General features: G+C 39.1%; 1 protein-coding gene across 1 annotated transcript in view; it reads right to left on the bottom strand.

Moving 5' to 3' along the window:
• Positions 1-6,999: 6,999 nt before the first annotated feature.
• The window catches only part of RIPK2 (receptor interacting serine/threonine kinase 2), a 32,811-nt gene continuing 23,517 nt past the window's right edge, over positions 7,000-16,293 (bottom strand). The window contains exons 7-11 of the mRNA XM_063299459.1: positions 12,800-12,885; positions 12,238-12,333; positions 9,852-9,936; positions 8,729-8,881; positions 7,000-7,568 (exon numbers count right to left, since the gene is read on the bottom strand). Coding sequence (XP_063155529.1) covers positions 7,228-7,568; positions 8,729-8,881; positions 9,852-9,936; positions 12,238-12,333; positions 12,800-12,885 — 761 coding nt within the window. The 3' untranslated portion in view covers positions 7,000-7,227. The remainder of the gene's footprint in view (positions 7,569-8,728; positions 8,882-9,851; positions 9,937-12,237; positions 12,334-12,799; positions 12,886-16,293) is intronic.

Genomic DNA, 16,293 nt, shown 5'->3' with positions numbered 1-16,293 from the left:
AGCAGCCGCTGTCTAGATCAGTGTTTCTCAACCTTGACAACTTGAAGACGTGGGGACTTCAAATACCAGAATTCCCCAGCCAGCATGGCTGGCTGGGGAATTCTCGGAGTTGAAGTCCACATGTCTTCAAGTTGCTAAGGCTGAGAAACACTGGTCTAGATAAATATTGCTGCCTTTTCTATAGTGAACATAGAGATGTTTTCGGTTATTAGCCTTGAGGTCAAAGACAACAAATGACCATGTCCTGCAAGAAACAGGGCTTTGCTGAAAATTGCAAAGTATACTAATTTGATGGCTTTGATAGATTTACTGGAGGTGTTCCCACTCAACTACCCCCACTCCCATGTACACATACACAAGTATAAGAAGTAATATCACATTAGAAAATGGCAGCTTTCTGTTTGTCTACTCAAAGGCAGTTGTATCCCTGAAACTAGGGAGAGCTCTTTCACTAGTAGAGCGATCTCATTCCTTTGACCTCAGAGTGCTTTGATATAGCCCTGCCTTGGGTGCTGCAGTTGGGAAAGGAAAAATAAGAATGTGCTATTCAACGTTTACATAAATAACTTAGACAAGGGGATAGAAGGGGTGCCCATCGAATTTGCAGATGACACAAAACTAGATTTGGGGTGGGGAATCGGTAACACCTCAGAAGATAGGTTCAAGGTGCAAAAGTTTTTCAACAGACCTGAATATTGGCCTCTATTCAACGATTGGAAGCTGAATGGCAAGAAATGCAAGATTCTGGACCTAGATAGGGGGAAAAAAACCAAACAGGTGCACAGATACATGATAGGCAGTACTGGCTCAGCAGTAATACTGGTGAGAAGGATCTGAATGTCCTGGTAGATTACAGATTAAGCCTGAGGCAGCAGTATTCAGCTGCCAAAAGAGGCAATGCAATCTTGGGCTGTATCAGCAAAGGTATAATGCTGAGAACATTGTTCCACTCTAGCTGCACTAGTCAGTTGCACCTCCAGTTTTGACCAGCAAAATATAAGAAGGAAGCTGAGGAACTGGAAAGAGTACAGAGAACAGTGTAAAAGATAGTGACTTGAAGGCTAAATCCTATGAAGAACAGTTAAAAGAACTGGGTATGCGTAGCCTAAAGAAGAGAAGGCTAGGGGGAGACATGATAGCAGTACTCCAATACAGTACTTGAACAGTTGTCATAGGGATGAGGATGAGTCTATGGCTGGAAGCTTTAAAGGGGCAGATCTAAGCTTGAACTAAGGAATCTCTTAAACGGAGAGCTATTAAGCAGTGGAACAGCTGCCTCAAGGAATCACTGGAGGTTTTCAAGCAACTGTCTTCTGGGATGGTCTGAGGATTCCTGCTCTGGGTAGGGGGTTGGACTAGAAAATCTCCAAGGTCCCTTGCAATCCTATAATTCTATGATATGCTAATTTGAGAGCTGAATTCTGAGTAACACTGAAACTCAGAATTTCCAATTTTTATCTCAATGTTTATCTTAATTATAATTGCACTCTCTACAGTGTTCAGCTTTTTATACTAAACATTCAGGTCAGATGCTAATTTTGCTTGACTACAGCAATTCTCAGTCAGAGAATTACAAGTCATGGCAAAATATTTATATCCGTGAAAAACAAACCTGTCGTTTCTTTGCAACCAATTGCAAAATTATAATTTGAGAGGGCTTATTACTGTGAAGCTATTTCCAGTTCTGAGAAATTCTGTTCCTCCTGTAATGGTTGTGCTATTTTAAGACTGCAATAAATAAGAGAGAAAGAGAGAATGAAGAAGAGCCAGATGATACTAGGCATTGCTTCTTTTTCTGCAGGATGATTTCCAAGATTCTTTCAATTGTGTTATTCAATAACAAGTCCTAGAATTCCAACTTTGCAGAACTCTTCTTACTCTAAAGGTAGGATGGCTCCATGCCTACAGAAGAAACAGAATTAAGAGGGAAGAGACCCTAGTGAATGTAGGATTAATTGGAGCTGTGCACAGACACTTATCTACCCACACCCCAATATTCCCAGTCTTCCATGCTGCAGAATTCTTTATCCTCCAGCTCTCCATTTCAGGGTAGGGCAAGAGAAGGGAGAGTGACTTTCCCCAACAAATAGAAATCTACTTTCTACATTATGTCACAAGAGGCTGCAGACGTCAAAATGTTACTCCTCTAAATCTTGCTGATTATAAGGCATGCCACATATGCAATGTTTCCGAGTAATTTTTTTTCTTCCCAGTGTTTTTTCCGCAGGTGCAGTGTCTGCTTTTTTTCAGCTCAACCGAATTACCAGCTTGTTGCCCAGGCCTGATTTCTGAATAATCAAAAGTACAAAAGTAATCAGAGGTACAAAAAGTAGCATAGGCATGCTTTCTTGTCCTGATCACATTTTAATGTAGATAGAAATTAAAACAAGGAGAGAAGAAGTGAATAATATATTGTTTCAGTCCAGATTGAGAGATTAAGTCTTCCTCCTTCTGGAACTCTTTAGCTACGCAAGCCATGCAACAAGGATCACAACCCAGAGCACTGCATGGCTGTGACTGATGGTTCAGACCATAGCCTCATTCCTCCTTTGATAAGTCCAAGTGCAGGCTTCAAAGCTTGAGCTTTCTATCATGTAACACAGTTGTAAGTCTGTGCTTCAAAAGATGGTTCAATCCTAGCTTGTAACTCCCTCCTCATGCACTTTTGCCCCAACAGAGAATGACTACGCTACTCTTCTAGGCTAAAAATATACTTTAGAAGTAATTGCTACCTTCTTTCTTTCAAAATAAGCCAATATTTTGAGCACATCACTGGCCATTTTTTTGAACTGTAAACTTTGAGAAGCCATGAGTATGTCAAACAGTAAATATATTTGTATCTGACTTCACCTTGGCACTTTAACATGAAGTGCTTGACACTGACATCGAATCTATTACCTCCTCTCTGTGATCTGATTCCATAACAAAATACTAAAGTGCTAAAGTTCATTTCGGTAGGTCTACCAGACTGAACAAATGTTGGGCGTTCTTCAAGGAATTTGATTAAATGTTGATGGTATCAAACTAGGGAGTTTCACTGGTAGTAATGACTTGTTGGATCAGATCCTGTATCTCACTGTTTTTCAGAGGGCAGGTGCTTGGGTTTCATTGCCTGCCAAATTAACTGTATGCTCTACTCACATTTGCCAATGGCAGCTCATGTAATCCTTGAATAACAGTCAGGGGAAAGTGATAGTAATATTATTGGTAAAGAGGAAAAAAGCAGAAACATGCCAAGAGCATGAGCCACTTTATCCAGGTGATGACAGCTTTGAAGGGAGGAATATCTCAGCAATACAGCATGTGCTTGACATGGAGAAAATACCAGGCTCCATTGAATAACAGTGCCTTGAGCAGCCACACCCGAACAATTGAAGAGCCTTTCCCAGCTCAGGGGGAAATAAATAGATTAGTTAAACCAAGTATGTAACATAGTAGGTGACAGAGTCTTATCTTCATAAACAGCAGGCAGGCATTATCTGAACGTTAAATATGAGATCCCAAATAGGCTGTAAGTTCAATGTAACAAAAGTGCAACATTCTCAAGGGTAAAACGTCATACTTTGGAACAAGGCACACCACCTTTTTTAGGCTAAAGGTCTTTGAGTGATGAACCAAGGCAGCACATCAAAAATTGGGAGGGGCTAGGAAAAAAACAAATTTCTTTTAATAAAATTAAATACTGTTGATCACTCCAAGTGTATTCAGTAATTTTGAAGGGACTCTGGGAGCTGCCTTACACTTTAGTGGGGTACATGAAACCTTAGGGCCTCAAGTTGTACAGCAATGCATTTAAGAAAATAGAAAATATCTAACATGCATTCTCAAAGATCCTTACAACGTCAGGAGAATTAGGATTGTCTCCCATTTTGCAGACAATAAGGAATGATGGATTTTGAAGAAATAAGACACTGATTGATGCTTTTAAACTTTGGTGTTGGAGAAGATTCCCGAGAATACCATGGACAGCCAAGGGAAAAAAAACAACAAATGGATCATCAAACAAAACAGTCCACAGTTCTCATACAAGGCACAAATGACCAGGCTAAAATTATCCTACTTCAGACTCATTATGCAAGGATCTAGCTCTCTAGAGAAGGCTCTAATGCAGGGAAAAGCGGAAGGAAAGATGACAACCAGCAGCAAGGTGGATGGATGCAGTTACAGTGGCAATGAGTACACCATTGGAAGACCTAAAGGACCAGGTTAGGGAGAGATTGTCATGGAGAAAATCTATCTATGTGGTCACCAAAAGTCAACACTGACTTGATGGCACATAATCAATCAATCAATCATCAGATGAAGTTGAGAAACTGCCAGTTTCCTAACACTATTTAATAATCCGTAACTGTAGCAATATTTGAACTGAGAACCTTCTAGATATATAGAAACATATAACTATGGAATTGGAAGGGACTACATGAATCATTTACTTAGTCCAACTTTCTGCAATGTGTAAGAAAACCAGTTAAACTGCAGAGAGGTGGCTGTCCAGCCTCTTCTTAAAAACCTCCAGAGATGGACAATCCACAACTTCTGCAGGTTAATTTTTCCACTGTTGTACAGAGTCAGGAAATTTTTCCTCATTAGAACAATTATGGACAAGTAAAAGGTGGCAGCTTCAAATCTAGCCATGTTACTCATCAGAGCACTGATGTACCTCCCACAGATCACCCACAGCATCATTAGCAGTGAGCTCTGTGAAAAACTGAGGCAACAGCAGCTGCCCAAAAACCCCATCAAGATCTAGACAATACACATTATAGTTCCAAACAGAACATGCTTAAGTAGAAATCTGGCAACTGCTAACAGGAAGTTAGATTCATGCCATCAAGACACAACAAAATCATGAATTTTGTTACATTTAACTAATGCTGGGGCTTGTTTAATAAAGTTAAAACCAAAAGAATCTTTGTAACACAAGACAACTTTTAACTAATAATTGGGCAGGAAAAATTCCATCAGTAATGGGCTTAAATGCAACTATTGGTCCATGTAGTTCTCAATGGTCTATTCTTCCTGATGGTGTCATGCACTGCCTACCGCCGAGTAATACACAGACACTGGTTCAGTTGAAGCAGACTCTGGTTTATTCATAGCGTAGTGCCAGTTGTAGAAAAAAGCTGAGAGTGACAGGAGCACGCTGGTGCGGGGTTTAAATACCCCGCGCCGGTCAGCGCCCCCTCACTCGAGGTTACGTCACCCCCACTTTGTCCAACATGCTGTCTTGCCGGTAGGTGAGGGGTTGCAAGGCCCCGCTGGCGCTCCGGGATCGCCCATCATCGGTTTCCTTATTCATCCGGTGATTGCTGTCAGCTGGGCGATCTCCGTTGCGCTAGCGCTAACAGCTTGGGTGTGCCTCGCGATCCGCTTAGCCATTGTTATCTTCTTCTTTCGTCTTTGTGAGTTGATGGCTGCTTATCTTGAGCCCCTTCCCGTTTCCTCGTTATTGTCATGTGTGCCATTGCGCTGATGTCTTCAGCTCAACAGCACTCATGACAGATGGCTTCTGGAAGATTTTTCCTATCAGCTGCTACCTTAATACTTTAACTGATGATGCCAAGGACTGAACCTAGAATGTTCTTCATGAGGATCATTTCCAGCTATACCACTGAACAATTAGTCTTTCCAGCCATAATTTGCACTTGTATAAGGGCCCCCGTTTGAATTCTACTGGTCACATGTGGATTAAGCCTCTATGAGTTCAGCAAGAATTCTTATCATTATACAGCAGCCTCTCCTCTGCCACAGCCCATCAATTCTACCAAACTATATTCAGCGGAATCCTTGGTGGCTTAACTGAATAAGGAAAGGGCTGCAAATTATTATTATAAAATAATAATGGGTACAGATGGCAATTCAGAAATTAATTATATGGGGGGGGGTTGTCCCTTCAAGTCAGCCTTGATTCTTGGCAACTGCCTGGACAAGTCCCTGAAGTTTTCTCAGCAAGATTTCAGAAGTGGCTTGCCACTGCCTCCTTCCTAGGGCTGAGAGTGACTGACTGGCTCAGGGTCACCCAACTGGCTTTGTGCCTAAGACTAGAACTATCTCCCAGTTTCTAGCCTGATGCCTTAACCACACCACCAACCTGGCTCTATACGATTCATACATATTTTATATGAAATAATATATCCCTGTGCCATATACCACATAGGTAGACTGTGTTGATTATGAGTGATAGATGGATCCTTTCCTGTTTTTAGAAGCCATTATCCTCCCCACTCAAGTCTAAAGAGAATTAGACTGCAAGCATATGGAACACAAATCCATCTTGTTAAGAGGCAGGTACAGTATTGTGAGGTAAAAACTATTTCACACTGGTCTGTTTCCCTTCAGTTCCTCAACATCTTTGAAGTGCTTCCTCTTCAATCAGAAGGGTTGTTATGTCCCACCTGCCACACCTACTTTAAGTAATACTGAACATGGACTGCTACAGGTATCTTTCCTTCTTAGCAAAACATTCATGAACCACAACTTGAGCTATAATCAATGGGGCCTCTGTGAAAACAGTGCAGACATTCCCTAGAATCCAATGCAATCCATTTGAAGAACACTCTACTCTTTGGAGGGTTAATGTTCCTATGCCCTGGGCCAGGCAAATCTGGGCTTGAGATGTTCTTTAGAGATCATTAACAGTGAACAGGTTCCCTTCAATAACAGCTTACACACCACTGTTCTTTTTCTATTTTACAAAGCAGCAATGAATGTATTCCAAACTACATCTGGGGTTTGTCTCATTAGGTCTAGTCAATGTTCGGCAAAACCAGATAGGGTATCTGTATTCTCCTACAAAGCACATGGCTAGGGACAAGCAAATTCATGCAGAAGTGGTTCCTATTTATGTAAAAGACTTTACAAAGGGCAGTGCTTTAGAACAACCCTACTAATGCACTAACCCAGTAACCCTTCCCTATTTAAAGGCAGATTTGACAGAGAGAATGACTCAGAAGATGGAAAACCCTTTTGAGTTCTGTATTCCTTTGTATTTTGTATTGATATAGTTTATATTTTCCTTTTAATAATTCCACAAAATACATGTTTATTCAGTGAGGGAAGTCCAAGTGTGTTGTTATTTTCAAAAATGACAAGAACACAGTGTAATACTTCCATTTGCCAGGTACCTTCCCCTTTGCCTGGCAAACTAAGAACCTCAGTTTAGAGCCACGCAGCAGAAACATAAAGAGACGTTTCAGAAATAGGAATCTAGATTGCAAGTCCTGACTTTTATAGATTCAAAGAAGCGCTCCTGGATGCAGGAGATATATTTGGGTAAGGCTGAAGTCCCAACTGTTTATTGTCTTTCAGTTTTTGCACTATGACTCTAGCGACTTCCTCTCCTTGACTGTCGGTAGTATCAAGCAGTTGCCTGACTTTTGAGGTCCTTGTAGGTTTGGTACTGATGAGTTCATAATCCTCTCTCATGATTAAATCCCTGGAGAGAAGGGCATCCAAGCTTTGGTTAAGACAAGCTTCAGTCATCTGATGGACAATTTCCTCTCTTTTAGTTTGGATCCACTGATGAGCTACAGCGAAATCTTGTGGCTCTATAGTCCTCAACATAAAGTCTAATAATAGAGAAGGAAAAAAATTGAAAAGCTGACCCAGTCTTGAAAAATACAAATAATTATCAAACTATACTGAGCAACTTGAGAGAGAAGAGTGTATTTGTCTAAAGTTTTAGAATAACAGAATGATACTCCAAAAACACGACGTGCTTTCACCTTCATTAAGATAAAAGCTGTATACTCCCATTATTCACTACACACTAGCTCTTCCCTCAGCACCTCACTAATTGTGTTATCTACCATTTTATCATACCCAAAGACACAGCCACTGCTATTGTTGGATAAAGAGGATGGCAGTTGTCATCAAATGCATTTTGAAGGTGCAAGAGGGGGAAGGCAGGCACATAAATTAGTGGAGTGTGAAAATCTCAACCTTAGACTACCATTTCCATCCTGTTGTTCTACCTAAATATTAGGGTTGTTCAAAGCATTTGGAACTCATTGTTCAGAGTTTTTAAGCAGAGAGTGTCTTTCAAAACTCTGTGTGTCCCTTTGCAGTCCACTCCAAATCTTCTGAACATGAAAGGGGCAACCCTAGCAGAACTATGTTCTGCATGTGTTCCAGAAACAAGTGCCTTCCGTACATTTCCTGCCAAATGTTTTGCACAATGTAGTTTATAAGATGACTATTTTTTCCCTGGTCATATTTCTTTTATTTGCTCACTTCATTTAATTGTTTTACTATATTCATTTTTTTCTAAATTCCTTTTTTAAGGGACACATTATATTTAATGTTGTAAAGCAAGCTATCAGAATATTATAATCCTCATTATTGTTAAAAACAGAGTCACAAACTCTGCAGTGATACGTAGCTTCTGTTCCACTTTCTTCTATATACCAATTGTGTATAAGCTGAAACCATAGAAGAATTAATAGTCAGATGTACACTGCTTTCTGAAGAATTTTATTTCTGATCAGTCCTTGTGACTGATAGTGTATACAGTACCACCAGGAAAAAAAAAGCATGGTTAGGTTTTCTTTTTATAAATGCCCCCATAAAATAACCCTCACAAACATAAAAGATAACAATACATGTGCATTTGTGTAAATGGTACTGTTATTTCTAGAGATCTGATCCCGTTATGTGATAAACAATGCCACATTACAATACTTCGTTCTTAAAAACAAATTGATCATGAGTTGGATTCAAAATTGCATACCTGAGTTAGCTCCTGATGTCTGCAGTAAGCATGGCATGGAATTTGACGAATTAGAACTATTTGTGGTAGATGAAGAACTTTGTTGAGATATGTAAGATTGAGTACTCTGAGACTGTGGTACATAACTGATCAGTGAGTGTGGTTCATCCTTAACTATCATGAAATAAAAGTATCTTGTTAATCTCTGAAAAAGTAAAAAATAAAAGCAAAGCACAAAACAAACCCAGAACTACTCTGTCGTTTACCTACACTGTATCACACCAAATGGCAACACAACCAGTAGATGGATATTTCTTTTTTTAGTTTCTCTCATTCCCTCAACATATAACATCAAAAGCCATTTTCTATTAAGCTTAAAACCACCTTTCGCTCTCCTGCAAAAGGCCTTTCCCAACCTGATACCTTCCAAATGTGTAGCACTGCATTTGTTCTGAAGCCCAGCCAGTATGGCTGTTGGCAATGCAGTTGGCAGTGCTGCTCAAAGATGAGAACAGCTGCAGCCCAATGTGTCTAGGAGTACCAGGTTATGACAGCTATTTGTTGCCTCCCAAAGCACCTAGTATGAATTTTTAAAAAATGGCTCTGCAACCAAACTTACAAATTAGAAAGACAGGATACACTAGAAGGAAAGTCAAACGGAGTAAAGAAGCAAGCAGGGAGATCAAGGCCAGAATGAAAAGCTGAACCATAGATCGGCTGTTATTTATACTTTGGACCAAATTTGTGATTCTTGTTGGATTTTTTGCTAAAAAAAACAAATGTTGGATCCTGGTTCTCTGGCCAATTGGAAAAGTCACACTGAACTTCCTTTTACTACTTGAGATCTAGGGTAAATCTGTCTTTTATTACATAATATTATTATTTAAAATGATATATTTAGTTGGAATCTATATATCTACCCACATAATAACCTTAAAAAAGAACACTGATTATTGTAGTATACCAGTCTTCAATCTAAGATCCTATCCTGGATAGGATGCTATCTGTTCAACCCTTTGCTTTGGTCGAGGCCCTGTTACTAACACTCTGTGGACCAGAGAAACACTATCTAGTTATTCCATACCCAGAAGATGATTATGTAATTGCCATTAATCAAAGCTGCAACTGTGTGCAGAGGACATACCATCTGAAAGGAGGTTGCATGGTTTTCGTGTATCCTGGGGAACACTTGGCAGAAAAAGTGTATCATTTGTGGATAAACAGGAATTCTGGAAAGAACAGAATCATGTGGAACAAAATTTGTTTGTTTTAATTTTTTAATTGGTGAAATTTAACAAACAAGTACGATGCCCATAAAATTCACTAGTGATTATGCTATATATATATATTTAAAACCCTACTTACATATCAGTGATTAAAATAAACAAGAAGAAAGAAAAATTAATATATAAAAATTCTATACAGTATCAATTCAGTTTCAACATTGGATTAGCTTAATCCTTAAATTTGTCATTAAAATTAGGCCATGGAGATTTACTTCAAGTTCTCATTTTTGAAATATAAATGTATTTTAAAAATATAAAGACATCTTGATCCATTTCTCACACATGGAACAAAGTTTGAGTAAAAGTGTTTATATTACTTTTCCCTTCTGGTCATAGTTGTGGCAACTGGAAGTTACAATATTATGGTGGGGGATGTGGTGGTGATGGCACTCTTTGCTTGGTAAGGCTGTTACTTTTTATGGTTGGGAAGGGGAATCATAGCTCAGGCTGGGTACGCCTGGTTGACACCGAGGAGGGTATTGTCAATTGTGCAAAATCTACAGCTTACGTGGGGATACATCCCTCCCTAGTTTTATATACCTTTTATGTAAGTTTTCGTTTTATGACTACTGAAAACAAAATTATATACACCTAGTGCATATAAACTACATTAAAAAAAAAGGCTTGACTCAATGTGCTTCACATATATGAAACATCTTATTTTTTTCTCTGCACACTAGCCTTATGCAGTATGAGTCCAGTAGGACATATTTCTGAACAGGAATACATAGGATTGCACTGAGACTTCCCAATGGTGGTCTTAGTACCATTACTTCTACTTCATGTTGAGGCCTGAGGGCATCTAGAATAACTTTACACATCCTTGTGTCTTTCAAATATGTTTAATGAATTTCCCTGAATTTCCAATAAATATATCTAAAGGCTAATCTGTCTAAGGGTGCCAGGAAGGCTATTCTAAAACTTTGTATTCATTCAATTGTTGCTTATAGATGTTACCCACAATCAGCTCTGTTGTGGTTGGTTCATAATGCAGCAAGTGTAGTGCAAAGATTTTTGGTGAAAACCAAAGCTAAATTCATTGCACAACTCATGCATACAGCTCTTCATCAGGGGACAACATTGTATTAGCCTTAAGTAATGACAAAACAATCCCCCTACAATAAAACAACAGTCACTTGTCTTCAAATTTCTACACAAAAACTAATGACCTTTTATTTTGTCATTTTATTAATGATAAGATGACATACATAATGACTACAGTTTTACCTGATGACAACTCTGTGAGGAACATCCTGCTGAGAGAATGTGACTAGCCAAAACTCACCCAGTAAACTTCCATGGCTGATGGTGGACTCAAACCCAGGTCTTCCAGTTCTAATCCAACCCTAATTACTATTGAGATTCTCTACCATTGTTTTTGCCATTAACGCAATTCATTATGCTCATTCTCTGGTTCTACAGAGATAATCACCAAATGCAGGGTCAAATTAAAGGTTGATCCACTAGTATGAAATGAACATAAGACTGGAGCGAAATTATATCTCCCTTTCACAGGATTATTTGTTCTTCCACAAAGTTGTATGGTGTCTCTCTCTTTCTCGCTAGTGATTTTCAAGGCCAATGGGAAAAGTCATTTTTCCTCCTCTAACAACACTCCCTCCCCACCTCCTACCCAAAGAAAAGCTTAAAAAGGTGTCTTTGGCCCTTAAAAGGTGAATTGTAAATGCTGGAAGATCTATTTAGTGGTGTGGAAGCATTTTACCTCTCTGTGCCTAGATATTACCCCCGTTTCACCATTTGGAAGCAATTCTTTTTAAAATTCACACCTGCTATGCAGCATCCAACACGCAGCAGGCTTCTCTCTGTATCACAGTATGGTGTGGTACTGGGAAAGCAAGGATGAACACCTAATTATCCATACTGGGCACTTCCCATTCACCAGAGTTTATCTCCTGTCCTGAAGGGGTATATAAACATGCTAATTTACAGGTGTGCCTATGATTAGCATACTATAAAGCTGATAAAGCTGTTGACTATCGCATGAAAATTCTCAAAAGAACCTCAAAGTAGGTCTGAAATGCCGAGAGATGCTGTGTGTTGACTATTGGCAGAGATCTGTTGTCGCTCACCATAAATCTTTGTATCAGTGGATAAGTGTTTGATGTATTCCAGCTCAATAAAGTTTACAAACTTCATTAAATCATCTCTCTGTAATCCCTCCCATGGCAAAGAACAGTTTATAAATGTTAAGGTGCTTATGATAATAATATAAAAATATTTTACCTCTTGTATACTAGTGCTCAATGGTATATTTAAAGATATTGATTCATCACTGGATATCTTGTTAGACAAATGAACGCATCGCCACTCATACTGTGACTGAAAGAGATATTAGCATGCTTGTATAAATCAGCATGGTATTATGAAATCAAAGCGTAATTATGATATAAAATACTTAACAGTCCACCCGGGTAAGGCTATGTAGCAGGGCAGAGTTTGGGGCATGTGCCCACCTATCCCCAACTGCTTGCAAGTTTCTGTGGGTGGGTGTATATATTTTGTTTAACATAACAAGCTACAGGAGAACAGGACAGTCCATTTAGCTGAACATGCTTACAGTTCTATCTATGATCAGGCACCCCAACAGGGCAGGGCTTCTGGTTACAAATATCTCAATGAGCTTACAGCCCCATAAGCCCCCATATACCTCAGCATAATTCAGCCTGGGCAAGTGAACACCTGCATTTGATTACCAGTGCTAGAATTCTAGCTTCAGATACACGGATGTCTAATTTCTTTTTGGGAACAAATTCTTCTCATAATAGGTTATAAAATGAGCACTTACTTTGGCCCTCTTTAACTCTATTACTGCTTCAAGCATAGGTATCTCTTCAAAGGTCCTCAGCACAGGTTCAAGTTCAATTAAGCACCCTAAAGAAAGAGACTCACCATTAGGTCTCTAACAGACAGTTTAAACTATGGAAATTACATTCCTGAAAAACATTTTAAAGCATACTCCATAAACCCAGTTTCAAGAATGTCAAAACCAGTTATTCCTTGGTAAAACTAGGTAGTACTTTATCCTATATATCCAACAGGCATGGAACAACTAATGTTTTTTAGTTGTCTGATATTTTAATGTAACTGTCATAAGAGATTTGGACCCTGACAGAATTCCGGAAGGCCTTAAAGTTCTCCCAGGCCTTATGGTAGAGTCGATGGAATCCCTTGTTAAATATGTTTGTCATACATTGCATATGCTTATGTCAGTTACCCGGATTTGCCATTTTGTTTTGCTTACTGTGTTTTTATTTATCTTATTGTATTTTTTTTTATATTGTGAGCTGCCTGGAGTTGGACTGGGGTTTGGCAGTACTGAAGTTGAATTAAATAAATAAAATATATATATTCTGTGTGAAGCATTGCTCTCAGGTTCACCAAAATTTGGTATTAATGGAGTTACAATCCTAGCCCCACTGTTGTGTTCCCTATTTCCCCACCACCCCCTGTACTGACAGTAAAGGTAAAGGATCCCGTTTAGCCGTGTTCTAAACTAGGGGACAGTGCTCATCTCTGTTTCATGGCTGAAGAGCCAGCGTTGTCCAAAGACACTTCCACAGTCATGCGGCCAGCATGACAGTCACGGAACACTGTTACCTTCCCCCCGAAGCGGTACCTATTTATCTACTCGCATTTGCATGCTTTCGAATTGCTAGGTTGGCAAGAGCTGGGGCGAGCGCGGGAGCTCACTCTGTCACATGGCACTCGGGTCTTGAACTGCTAAATGTGCAACTTTCCGGTCGACAAGCCTGGCGTCTTAACCGCTGAGCCGCCATGCCCCCTACTCTACTGAACTGATAGCTGAGCCCAAATGAACAGGATGAACTTATAACCTGCCATGCCTCATCTGATGGACTGCATAACTACCTTGAAGATTTTCACAAATAAGGTAAAATGAATCTCCCTCATATCCAGTTCTGGAGGTAGCAAGAAGGCATTTCAAAGGCAATGCACTGGATGACCATGGTAGCAGGAATAGCTTGCTGTTCTCTTCCCTCACCCTCCATTTCTTTATTTAAGAACTGCTTACTCTGCCTGGACGTTCTGGGGGGAGTAGGAATACACCAGGCTGCAGTCTGCTCACACCCAAGTGCCCTGTGGGTGATGCTCAGAGGCTCCAGATTTGAGCTTATCTCAGTTTCACCATGACCAGTACCCAGGGATAATGGGAATTTTGTCACGATATAACCTTCCAGATATTGATGAATTACATTTCCTATCAGCTCCAGGAAGCATGATGGGGTCAACAGCTGGGGTGGCTGGTTGGGTGGTTTGTAGATTAAAATTGCAATATGGGGAACTGCATTTGGTGTTGGGAGTAGGCAGGCAAAGACATAAAATAAGCAATGACAGCGTAAAATCTCTTTTTGATTTAATTAAAATCAAAGTAAATTCAAATTAAATCAGTAAAAATAATTATGATTTCTCATAATTCCCCATTTAGTTACAATGTGGTGGCACTTTTAAGATGGACTATAGGGGCTGCACCCAGGGCTTTGGGGTCTTAGGTTATGCAGCTGGTTTTATAGTCTCATCCTGGGTACCTAATCCAAGACACTCTGGTTTTCACAGCTCAAAGAGAGCTCAAAGCTAAGTATCACATTCATGATCAGACTAGATCAATTCTCATAAATCGAAGTATCTAACTAAATACTTTGTGCCCTAATAAATAATTCTGATTTATGCAATGAACAATATTGGATCATTAATAGCATTGTGGCAGGTGAATAATGGATTGCAGATGCTACAGTCCTTAGACTGTTCTACAGTTCTTAGAAAAAATAGATAATAAAGTAGTAAAAGAGAGGGGGAACTGTAGAATCTTTAATCCACTAATACAGAAAGATACTTGAATAAAACTCAATAAGATAAATTGTCCTTCAAGTGAAGCTCAACTCTTGACGACTTTAGGGGCATGGCCATATCATTTTCTCAGTAGAAATACAGAAATAGTTTGATTTTGTCTTCTCCCAGGATTTTTCAGCTACCTAGTCTAGTCTCCAGCCCAGGGATTTCCTGGTGGAATCCCATCAAAGTGCTAGCCCAGTCCAAACCTGCTTAGCTCTTTAAGATCAGATTATCAAAAAAATATTGAACTACTTCCAGACTATGAAGTTCTGGAAAAATTCAACATTCAAGCAAGACTGCAGTCGACTTTAAAGAAAAAAGACAAAGAAATTAAGTTTTTCAACTTTTGCACTAAATATTGAAAAGGGAAAGGAAGCTGCAATGCTGCAGAGAGTGGTTATATCCTCATTAAACAATTGGAAGATACTTTTTTGTGCTCACAATTGCAGTGAACTGCACTCACTCAATATATTTTTGGAAGAAAAACAATTGTTAATCAGCATCTTCAAAATGTCCATACTTTGGTTAAATAATATATACAATTAAATATAAAAGGCAACCACCTATACATTCTTACATTTTGAAATTTGAAATATTAGATTCATTGCATGTCTTGGAACTACGTATTTTATATAGTTTTGACATTATTTCACATAATCACTATTTTAACCAGCACTTAATGCTGGTTAAAAGTAATTACATTTCTATACACTTATATTACAATGTAATAATGCATTCAGATTCTAAATAAGCTAAACGGAGACTATTACATGAACCTTGCTTATATCTGATTCAGAGTAAGGTGAATCTTAACACAGAAGTTAAGAAATCAAATGTCTTTGATTTCACAACATTCCAGAATATTCAAGGAAAAATTCCTGTCATACTGTATTCTGATAGCTATTTACTCAAAGAAAAAGTTGGCAAGAAATTTAAATCCCTTAAATCTTAAGAAAGTATCTCTCACCAAAACTGAACAAAAACAAGATTAAAAATTCAGGTATTTGCTACTATAACTTAAAAGAATGAGTTTTAGAGTTTCCCCCCTTAATTAAAAGAAGAAATACTGAATGTACACACCAAATCACATTCTATATAGTACCTGAGGTGATTTTGAGTGCATTTCAACGAAGAGTAACTGGCATGCATCTCTGCAAATATTTCACTGAGCACTACCTTTGTCTGATAGCCAGAAGAAGGAACCAGGAAATATAAAGGTTAAGAATTGGCGTGCAACGAACACATTAGATGGCCTTAGGTGAATCAGTATGCGGAAGCTAAGGGTATGGGAAGAATATTGACACGTTCGCTCTCTTCAGGCATTCCAGTGAATGCAAAAGCTGGAGAGAGATTAGGCTGCATACACAACAACATCCCTTCCACTCATGCACAGCTCTAAAGCCTAATACAGCAAGGCCTCAGGTCATACAG

The sequence above is a fragment of the Candoia aspera genome, chromosome 3, assembly GCF_035149785.1.
Source record: "Candoia aspera isolate rCanAsp1 chromosome 3, rCanAsp1.hap2, whole genome shotgun sequence".
Taxonomy (NCBI): Eukaryota; Metazoa; Chordata; class Lepidosauria; order Squamata; family Boidae; genus Candoia; species Candoia aspera.
This window is presented reverse-complemented; position numbering and strand designations above follow the sequence as displayed.